Raw genomic sequence first — 11725 nt, forward strand, 5'->3', positions numbered from 1 at the left:
AAAAATTTAATTAATGCATCTAGATTGTACTTGTCTTTAGGCACAAGAATGCAAAAAAGGCTGAAGTGTGCATGTATGTAGCATATGGAAATAAAAGAACTTTTCAAACCCTTTTTTTCTTGTTTGTTGATCTTTTTGAAATAAATGCTTTTCACCATTTTGGCTGCTCTCTTCTTAGTCAAATATGTTGCCCACTAATTAAGGAGACTTCTTCATGGTAAGCCTTTTTCCTCTATTACTATTCATATATATATATATATATATATATATATGAGAAAGAGTTTATTTGGTGATATAGCTAGCTTTAAACTTGGACTTCTTTTCCATTTAAGAAATACAAACTTCTAACCCTTTGAGGCTGGAAGAAAAGAGAAAGATAAAGAGGGTTTTTATATATTTTAGAGAGAAAGATAGTGAGAGGCTGCCATGGAGGTTACTAGTAAGCTAGTGGATATTGTTGTAGATCAAGAAGATGATCAAGTAATCCTTCCAGGGTTCCGATTTCACCCGACCGATGAAGAGCTCGTTGGGTTTTATCTCCGACGAAAGGTCGAGAAGAAACCGATCACCATCGAAATCATCAAACAGATTGATATCTACAAATATGATCCATGGGACCTCCCAAGTAAGAAAAACTTTCTCAATATTATTATGATGATCATATCTCTCTCTCACACACATATATATGATGAAAAGGGTTTGAAAAAGAAGATTCAAGATTGATAGTAGAAAGGAGAAAATGCAATTGCACTTATTATTTATTTATTTTTTATCACTAGATTGGTATTTTCCCAGCTACCAAACAATTTTATCAAGTTATTGTAGGAAAGAAAAATACTAAAAGTGAAGTAGAGTTTTCATAATTATCACTGTATAAAGTTAGATCATTGTTATTAATTAAATCATCCTCTATATCTTCAACCCAAAAACTTGAATTGAGATTAAGGTTTTAATTAGTGTTTCAAAATTAATCAAAGACCTAAATAAATAGATTTAATATATAATTAGAGAGATCAACGCTACAAGGGTTTCAAATGTATACAAGATATGGCGCTAAACTCATTTTAAATTTTAATCAAGTTGATAATATATGTTTTTAATCTATTCTGAACATTTAATTTTATACACTTATGAGCTAAAAAAAAAATTTAACATGTGTAACATGCCATTATTTCAGTTCTATCCTCTTACGTATTATGATATTTCATTTTGAAATAACCGCAAAATATTTAATCTTATATACTTGTGAGTTAAAAAAAATTTAACATGTGTAACATATCATTATTTCAAGTCTATCTCTTTTATATTACGATATTTCATCTCGAAATCACCACTAAACTCAAATATTTAAGTCGATAAATTAGAATCGTCGTATATTTCATCTTCCAAATTTTTTTTTAACGATGAATTCGTCTTTTTTTTTTTTTGGTTGAAGAAGTGAGCAATGTGGGAGACAAAGAATGGTACTTTTTTTGCATAAGAGGGAGGAAGTATAGAAACAGCATAAGACCAAACAGGGTGACAGGCTCAGGGTTTTGGAAAGCAACAGGCATTGACAAACCTATTTTTTCCACACTCAAATCACCAAATTATAACAACAATAATCAAGATGCCAATAATAACATTATTGGCCTAAAAAAATCTTTGGTTTACTATAGAGGAAGTGCTGGTAAAGGCACCAAAACTGATTGGATGATGCATGAGTTTAGGCTTCCTTTCAACAATATTCCTCATGAAGATGCTGTAAGTCTCTTCCTCTTTTTCTCCCACTATTTTTCTCTTTTGTTTGTCCAAATTAATATAATTATACCCATATACGATGTTCTTGTGAAACTCTCTCGACTAATTTCATAACGGTTTTATGTAGGATTATTAAAAAAAATCTGATGATCCGAAAAAATCGATCAACCCAACCCATGTAGTTTGGATTGAGTTATCAATTCATTTGGACTAGATTAGATTCAAATAAATGAAAATTTTGTGGGTTGAGTTGGATTGGTTCATGAGTTCACTTAAAATAATCCAAATCAACCAAAATTTATTATTAACTTTAAAATGTATATTTTTTTTTCTTATAATACAATTATATATACATATATTTATTTTAATTTTGTTTAATTTCATTATTTTTTTGATAATTTATTCTCCAACAATGTCTAAAAACAATTTTTTTAGCACTTTGAAAAGAAAATTCATCCAATAAATTGAAATTGAGTTTTATTATTAATTCAATATATGAAAATAATTAAATCAAATTTTTACGTATTAATATTTTACTTCTATTTAGAATAAAAATTTAAATAAATGATCGAGTAATCCAAACCAACCCAATCTAAATGTTTTATGATTAGGTTGGGTTGGGTTAATTTTTTTAATAAATGTTATTTGGATTGAAAAAATTTACAATCCGAAGAATTGGATTGAGTCTAAAGTGTCCTTCAACCAAATAAATACATGTGTTTTTATTGCATGTATGATTTGTGTTGTTTTCGAAACTAGTTTTATTATTAGGGTTAACCATGTCGTAGACAATTAAAAAAAAAAAAAAAAGCTTTATAAGTCTAGTGTATGATGTAATCACGTACGTAGATGTTTTATATACCAAAATTTTGTCTATTGGAGATTATTTTCTAGTAGTAGCCAGAAAATTGGTATATGCTTATGTGTAGTTTGAAAATTATGTTGTTTTTAGGCTTTTTTTTCCCCTTCTATGTAACATTATTTGTTTTTTCTTATTCTATTTTTCAATGTTATATGATATTAAAAATATACAACTTGTAGGATAAAAAAGATAATATATATGCTTGAATAATGTAGACTATTTGAAATTGGTTTAATATTTTAAGAAGAGGGGGACCATTGATGAATGAAATTGATATTTGATTTGAAAAGGATGTCAAATTGTTTTCTTATTCTTGGTGAGATAAGAGTATCTTGGGTTTAAATTGAATATATAGTTTTATAATTTAGGTTAAAAAAATATTTTCGTCCCTAAACTTTCATGAAAATAATTTAGTCCCTAAGCTGTAGTTGGTAACTATTTAGTCCCTGTACTTTCAATTTTATGATAATTTAGTCCTTAAACTTTAGTATGTAATAGCTTAGTCCTCGTACCTTGAAATTTGTAACAATTTAGTCCCAACGTGAAAAAAAATTATCAAAGTTTGATATCAATTTTTATTATTTTGTGATGTAGACTTTGTATTTTATAAACATATTGAGTCTCTAATTAGTTTATCGATTTATTTATGTAAGAAATCTCATTAAATCTTAACAATGATTTTCACAACAAGGACTAAATTATTACAAATTTGAAAGTATAAGAACTAAATTGTTACATAATAAAATTCATGGACTAAATTAATACAAAATTGAAAGTTCAGAGACTAAAAGTAATTTTTAACCGATGTAACCTTGTTTTATTATTGTATAGTATCAAATTAATTAAAGAAAGACACATAATCCAAGTTAGAGTTTAGGATTTAGGATGTGCTATTTTTTCTAATGTTTTAACAAAATGTGAGTAGTTATTCCTAAATTATAAGGACAAAATTGACCTTTTTTAGATTTTAAACTACACATTTATATTTTATTTATCCCTTCAATATTAATTAAAGTCACATTTTCTCCTATTTGGAAAAATTTTAGGTAAAGGCCTTGGAATTTCAAATTTATATTTGGTGTATATATATATTTCTTCCCTTTTTTTAATATATGGTGGAATATTATATATTCAACTTCCATTTGTGGGGCTAATGTTGAAAATTAACACAAGGAAATTTCCAAAAGTATAAAGCCTATTTTAAAGGTTTTAAATAGAAAATTTTGCATCCTTTTAAGGACTGAAAAGACTTTTTCCAAGATAACATCTATTTTTATTTACTTAAAATGTTGATATAATGGTAAAAATTAGGGTTTTGAAGCTTTGGGTTATTTGTTCTTACTTTTCAATTAGACTCAATTTTCACCTTTGATATTCTTATAATCATGATTATTGTTGAATAGTTTTCACTTTTCTTGTTCAGTCCTAATTTGAAAAAGAAATGTGTTCATGAAGTTTCTTGAATGAGAACTTATTATATTGTCTTTATTACCCCTTTGTATAGACTTTGATTCAGAAACATTGAGCATGAACCTTTGACAAAAACAAAATTTATGCATCTTAGTTCACATTATACACTTCTTTTAATGATTATTTGAAGATATAATATTTTCCATGTCTTTTTGAATTTAATGATTATTTAACCTAATCATATTTGAAAAATAAGTAGCTATAACAACACAATTCACATTACAATTATATGCTTCTTTTAAGAATTAATTAGAAGATATTTCTCCAAATCTTCTGAATTTAACAATGATTTACATCATACATGACAAATAGATTCTTAAAAAAAAAAATAGTTTAATAATTATGGGGTGTGAAACGATCAATCTTTAAAATTTAATTGATGTCTTATGCTCTCGAACTTGCAGGTTATATATATCACATCTTCATATTCATTTAATCATGTACTATGATTTTGGAAATATGCAGGAAGTTTGGACCTTATGCAGAATCTTCAAAAGAATCCCATCCTTCAAAAAGTACATTCCAACAAACAACAATAATGTACTTAAAAATAATGATGATGATAATAATAATTTTAATCAAGTATCTCTCATACCTCAAAACCCTAATAATTCCAACATTATTTTCAATTCTAAACCTAACACCAAATATCAATCTCAACCTTATTCAAATGATCTCATACACCTTGAAACTAAGCCAAAACCTTCTAACTTAACCCCACCCTATGCTTCTTCCTTTGAGCCCTCTTCAATATGCCCGTCGAGCTTTTGGAATGGCGTAGATGGTGGAGGCGGAGGAGACGATAACTTCACGATTGATGGAGGTTGGGATGAGCTTCGACCTATCGTACAGTTTGTCGTTGATCCGTCTTTCCAACTCTATGGATGTATATAAACATTGCCGTACTTGAAACTTTAGAAGTTTGAATATATAAAGAATGGAAACTTATAACGTATCCTTTCATCATAGTTTTGATTTTAGATTTTACATAGAGATGTTCTAAAAAAAATTAATGCAAACTACGTATTTATGTGTAGTTTTTTTTTTTTTTTTTTTTTTTTTTTGGTTTAGAGGTATTATTTGTATTGAAGATTCGAGCTTCTGATCTTTGTTTAAAAGACGTCATTTTTTGATAATTTGAAAAGTATGCTAAGTTGATTAAAGCATATTGTATATCTAGTAGTTATTTTACATGTATTTTTATAATATTTAGAACTGCAAAATAAATGTTGGAGAATTTAGTCATCAAAGCTAAGTATATTTTGTGTCGTTGATGTTTGAAATAGTAATGACGTTAATTTAGTTCAATAATTATGGAGGTGGAGAATCATTTCATTGATCTTTAGAATGACAAAGAATGAGTGTTTCATCAAATGACATTTTTATATATATTTAAGTTGATTATAACATTTCATCACTATATTAAATAAAAAGCATAGTTTAAAAGTTCAATTTGTTGGGTTGTATATCCTAAAATTTGCAATTTGTAAGATTAAATACATTCTATTTGCATTAAATATGTTATTGAGGTTTTGTTCAATAAAATTATTATTGAATATGTAAATTGCACTAAATTCAATAAACTAAGATTCATGACTGTTACATGAGTACATGGATTTTATGTGAGGACATAAGAGTGTATCAAGTTCGAGTAGATAGCCAAAATGATCTAAAATATACGGATAAGGCTGGATATATCTTATTCTGGAAACACTATTGGATGCGACTCACTTTGTATTCAGTACAAACGATGTGATCCTGAATTATTTATGTGAAGACATGCGAGTAGGGGCGTCCTATACAAAGAGTTTGTATAAGACCAGACCAAGAAATAAGTCACTCTGACTTTATAACGTTGTTTACTGTTTAAGACTTGACTATTTCAAAACGATGACCTAGATAATTTGACCTTAATCTTGAGCTAACTATGAACTCTTGTTTATTTGGAATTATCTTTAGATTTGCATGGGTAAGGGTTGGCTCAACAGCGCCGGCTCAATAAGCCTCCCATTTTCAGGGGTAAAACTTGGGTAGATAGTTGGGAACATGGGGTGCAAGATGGAATTCATTCTTACCCACTTTTAGGAATAATAGAGAGGTTGTTCCCTTAAATACTGACTCCGGGTCTTGAACAAGGGGCCACACCCTCTCATCGGTTTGGTGATTGGATCACAAACCAATTGTTCATTAGAAGATCAGTGGGACATAAGGAGCAAGATGCAATCTCGGTGGTAAAACAACTTTTGACCCAACTGTTATTACGATCAACCTATGAATGGTCGACTTACTGATTATGGTTAAATGAACTGGATAGAAATATATCTACAGTGGGGGGAGTGCAACTATTGGGCTTTAGTATTAATTCATTTTAAAGAGTTTACCCAATTAATCTCGGATCATTGGAGCTCATTATTTGTAGGTTCATTAGGTCCCCTACTAGCTCATAAGTGGATTAAACCTTAAAATAGTGTGATGAGTAAATTTGAAGCGTTCAAGTACGAATTAAGGGAATTAGTAATTATATACGATATAATTACACGTTTAATTATCGAATTAAATGAAATTCGAGAATTGGATAATATCTAAATTTGATTTAAATACTAGATACATGAATAGAGATTCATGATTATGGATTTCGTGTTTTAATAATTTAATATTGGATATTGAATTATTTTAATTAATTAAAATTAATTATTTAAATTAATTTTATTGAAAATTGAAATTTTGAATTTTATGAAAATTCAAATAATAAAATCAATTTTGTTTTAATTTAATTTCTGGGAATTTAAATTAAAATTTGAAAATTTGATTTTTAAATGAATTTTGAACAAAATTGATTTTAAATCAATTTTTTCAATTTTAGTGGGTTTATCTCCCTTTAAACATTCAAATTTCCACTATAGATTGAGCTACTTGGTGTTAGTTTATTATGCAATCAAATTACATGAGAGACTTGAATAAAACTGAGTCAAATTCAGTTGAGATTTCAAGACATGCAATTAGAATTTTCTGGTTTTTGGTTGAAGAAGAAGTTCTTCATCACTTGAACAAAAAAAAAAAAAAACACGTTTTCTCCATAAAAATTCTCTTGAATTAAAACTCATTTTGGATCCCATAATCCAATCTAAGGTCCTAGAGGATAGTAGGAAAGATCAAGTGGTGGTCTACAAGCATTTGGAGTGAAGATTCAAGCTGGATATGAAGATTGAAGAGTTCTTCAAAAGTATATCTTCTAAGCCCGATTTTTAGTTTATGAACTTGCATGTTTCAATGCTAAAATTGATAGAATTAAAGTACTTAAGATCCTGATTGCTTTAGCATGTTGAATATCAACACCAACACAATTACATACTGAGATTACTTTTGATTAATTTCGAAATATATAGGTACAGTTCTCAAAATTTGTATCATTTAATTTAAGGAAAAATAGTTATTTTTTAAAAAATCTAGGTGAGGCATAGGCAAGAATTGTAAAATTAGACCATGGCGAACCATTTTTTTAATACAAGTGCACGTGTCTTCCACAACCATTCATTATATGCATTATAACAAGCAAATTAAAAATATTTCAAAAGGAAAAATAAAATTAATAATATGTCCTTTTGACCAAATCAAAGATGGGTGAAATTACGTTTGTGTTTTAATATGTGGAAGTGGAAATTTAAAGTATGAAAACATCATAATTTAACTGAATAAAATGACTGATTAAAATCATTAAGATGGACTTTGATTAAAATTTAGGATTAAATATTGGTATGGTTCTGAAAACCATAAATACGAAGAAACAACACATTTTTCCGAATTCACATTATGGATAGAAAAGACCTCGAATAAAAGGGGATGCATCGATTGAATATATAGAGTCGATGACAAAGGAAGTGTTGTCTAATGATTTCAGAAGGTCCGGATAGAAAAGGATGGAAACATTTACATAATATGATAACTTTCAGGGACCGTATACACACCGCTATTGACGGAATGTGTTACACTTATTTCAATAATAATATGATTAATTAAAGTATGGACTATGTATGTAGATTAATAATTTATCACGTTGGATTATTTTATTAGATTGAAATGATCTAATTAATTAAGGTCCTAGATTTCTTATTGAGTATCGACTTAACAGTAGAAGTTCATTTTAGTTAATTAGGGTTTAATGGGAACCAACTAGAGCTTAGAGCTATGCTCCCAATATATCAAAACAATAACAATAAGCATTTAGTCATTCTCGAATCCCATTTAGCGAGAGATCCCACTTTATTCGGAGTTTTGGTTGAGGAAAACAATAGCTACTTTAGAGCCATCATCCGTTCGTCATAAAATCCGGTACGTACATATTCTTGACAATTTGACATGAATAATCCTAAAGTTTATCTATTCAATATAGATATAAAGTAATTATAGTAACAAGTGATATTAAAAATTTCAGGTTGGATCTTTGGTTTATGTTTATTTTCCATTGAGATTTGATTCAGTTTTTATTTCTTTTAAAGTTGATTACAGATTTTTTTTAAAAATGGGCATCGCGGCACACATGAAAACTTAGACCACTATTTTTTTGGTCGATCCGTATTAAAGAAACCGTCGGTGATGGTTTTGATCAAAAGTCACCGACTGTGGTTATCATGGCTTTCTGGCGACGAATTTTCAATCAAAAGAGCTTGTCGGCAGTGGTTGGTTTTAATTTGATGAATTATGTGATTTTAAGTGGGTTTTAATTGGATAAATTCAGTGAATTTCAGTTGGTTTTAATTTGATGAATCCTGTGAATTTAAGTGGATTTCAAGGTTAAATTTTATTGAAGATCTCGTATATTTTAATAATGGATCAATCGAAATTAATCAAACCGGTAGGTAATTATTGTTTAATTACGAATTGATTGATAGTTTCGTAATTCTAAGTTTAAATTTTGATCTATGATTTTATGCATTTAAGCTTAAATTTGATTAATTATATTGTAAATTTAAGTTTGAATTTGATTAATCATGTTGTGGATTTTCAAGTTTGATCAATCATCTTGTGAATTTAAATTTCAATTTGATTGATATTTTAGTGATTTTAAATTTAAATTTGATTAATGATATTTGGTGATATTCACTTTAATTGTATTATGTGTATGCAATTACTTGGTGAATTTTGGTAAAGACTATTTGATGTTATTTTCTCATGATTTTTTGTATTATATTATTGTGTCTTATATTTTAGATTGAATTGGTAACCTCTGTTATCTAGCTTAATTTAATCATGAAATATAAGATGTGCATATTCATGAATTTATGCGGATCGGCCCAAAGGAAGATAATTATTTGGCCAAATTATGGGTATGCATGTGGTAATGAGATTGCTCATGTGAAAAATGGTCAATCCAAAGAAAGGTTTTTTTTTTTTTTTTTTTTTTACAGAGTTTATTGTCGGTACGTTGATTACTGCATTGAAAGTACCATTTATTGTTGGTGTTTTTGCCTAAAGGTTGGACATCAATGTTGTGCTAGTATCTTGAGGGGTCCACCACATATATGAAATCATTTTATTATTTTTTAGTTGTGAGTATATGTTTTTTTGTTTATTGTTTCAGTTGATCTTACTCAAATATCTGGAAATCTGAGTTCAATCTCTAAGTTGAATGGATCGAACTTCAAGATTTAGAAAGAAAGTCTAGAGATACTTCTCGGATGTATGGATTTGGGTCTTGCATTAAGAACAGATAAACATACTTCTACCGAGAAACAGCCGAATACGGCTAATATAGAGAACTGGAAACGGTCAAATCGCATGTGTCTGATGATTATTAGGCACTCCATTCCAAAGTCTTTTATGGGCTCTATCACTGAAAGTGAAAATGCCAATAAGTTCTTTGCTCAAATTGAGAAATATTTTGCTAAAAATGAAAAAGAGGAAGCAAGTAGTCTTTTGATTTCTTTAATTTCTATTAGGTATAAAGACAATGGAAACATAAGGGAGTACATTATGGAAATGTCCAATCTCGCACGTAAATTAAAGACACATGATATCGAGATAAATGGAAATTTACTCATACATCTAGTACTTATTGCTCTTCCTGCACAATTTACTCAGTTCAAGATAAACTATAATACTCAGGAGGATAAATTGAGTATTATTGAGCTTATCTCACAATGTGTGCAGGAAAAAGATAGGATTAAGAGAGAAATGACAGAAATGACAGAAAGTGCTAATTTGGCAACTGACTCTCATGATAAGAAGGAAAGGAAATCTATGGGTGTTGTAGAAGGAACATCTTAGCAGAATAAGAGCAAGAAATAGGCTACTGAAAATCTTTGTTTTTTCTGCAAAAAGAAAGGTTACTTCAAGAAAGATTGTCCCAAGTACGCAAGTGGCGTGTAAAGAAAGGTTAAACTTCTTACTTTGGTTTATTTTGAAGTTAATTTAGCTTATATACCTACAGATACTGGATGGGTAGATTATGGTTATACTACTCACATAAGAAAATCGATGCAGGGTTGCCTGTGGAGCCGACCGCCAAGTGATACTAAAAGATTCATCTATGTGGATGATGGCCAAGCAATTCCAATTGAAGCTATTGGGAATTTTAGATTACTTTTAAAAATTGGTTGTTATTTGGATCGGAATGAGAATTTTGTTGTACCATCATTGAGACAAAATTTAGTTTCTATTTCTAGTTTGGACAAATTTGGTTTTTCTTGTTCTTTTGGAAATAATAAAGTTAGTCTTTTTCAAGATTCCAAGCTTATTGATACCGGTTCTTTAATTGATAATCTATATTGCTTAATTCTTTTGCTTTATTTAACAAGATCCTGTTATCTAATTCATGTGGTACAAAGCATAAATTAAATGAGAATTTCGCTATTTTATGGCACAAGCGTTTAAGTCACATCTCTAAACAGAGAATTAAGAGACTTGTGTTAGATGAAATTCTTAATTCCCTTAATTTAAGTAACTTCGACATTTGTGTGGAATGTATTAAGGGAAAACAGACAAACATAAGAAAATTAGGTGCCAATAGATGCTTAGACGTTTTAGAACTAATACATACAGACATTTATGGTCCATTCCCTATGGCTTCTTGGAATGGACAGCAATATTTATTACGTTCATAGACGACTATTCAAGATATAGGTACCTATATTTAATTCATGAGAAGTCTCAATCTTTGGACGTTTCCAAGTCTTTTAAAGTTAAAGTTGAACTTCAACTTGGAAAGAAAATTAAGACTATCAAATCTGATCGTGGTGGTGAATATTATGGTAGATATGATGGACCATGTGAACAATGTCTATGGTCCTTTGCCAAATACCTATAGAAATGTGGAATCGTCCCGCAATACACTATGTCGAGAAAACCTAGCATGAATGATGTAGCGGAAAGGCAAAACAAAACACTTAAGGATATGATAAAAAGTATGATCAGTCATTCTTCTTTACCAAAATCCTTCAAGGGTGAGGCACTAAAAGCTACAACATATATCCTTAATATGGTACCTAATAAAGCAGTAGTTAAAACCCCTTATAAGCTATGGATGGGAAAGAAGCCTAGTATTAGGCATCTTCACATCTGGAGTTGTCCAGCTAAGGCTAGGCCTTATAGGCCTAATGAAAGAAAATTGGACTCAAGAACTATTAGTTACTATTTTGTTGGGTATTTTGAGCGCTC

At 29.2% G+C, this 11725-nt stretch overlaps 1 protein-coding gene across 2 annotated transcripts; it reads left to right on the forward strand.

Annotated features, from left to right (window-relative positions):
• Nucleotides 1-258: 258 nt before the first annotated feature.
• On the forward strand, nt 259-5027 carry NAC042 (NAC domain containing protein 42). 2 transcript variants are annotated; one of them, XM_039043555.2, is made up of 3 exons: nt 259-625; nt 1436-1743; nt 4538-5027. In XM_039043555.2, the coding sequence occupies exons 1-3, from the start codon at nt 427-429 to the stop codon at nt 4964-4966; spliced, it is 936 nt and encodes a 311-aa protein (XP_038899483.1). In that variant the 5' UTR covers nt 259-426; the 3' UTR covers nt 4967-5027. The 2 variants fall into 2 exon arrangements, with proteins under 2 accessions (XP_038899483.1, XP_038899484.1); XM_039043556.2 differs by having other exon boundaries at nt 281-625; nt 1439-1743.
• Nucleotides 5028-11725: the final 6698 nt, after the last annotated feature.

This window comes from Benincasa hispida, chromosome 9 (assembly GCF_027475165.1).
Source record: "Benincasa hispida cultivar pf3 chromosome 9, pf3_genome.v1.1, whole genome shotgun sequence".
NCBI lineage: Eukaryota > Viridiplantae > Streptophyta > Magnoliopsida > Cucurbitales > Cucurbitaceae > Benincasa > Benincasa hispida.

Excerpts from the sequence above, each read along its gene's own strand:
- NAC042 (XM_039043555.2), top strand. The coding sequence starts at position 427 with ATGGAGGTTACTAGTAAGCTAGTGGATATTGTTGTAGATCAAGAAGAT. Across the intron at positions 626-1,435 it reads TGATCCATGGGACCTCCCAA|AAGTGAGCAATGTGGGAGAC; the intron begins GTAAGAAAAACT and ends TTTTGGTTGAAG. Across the intron at positions 1,744-4,537 it reads ATATTCCTCATGAAGATGCT|GAAGTTTGGACCTTATGCAG; the intron begins GTAAGTCTCTTC and ends GGAAATATGCAG.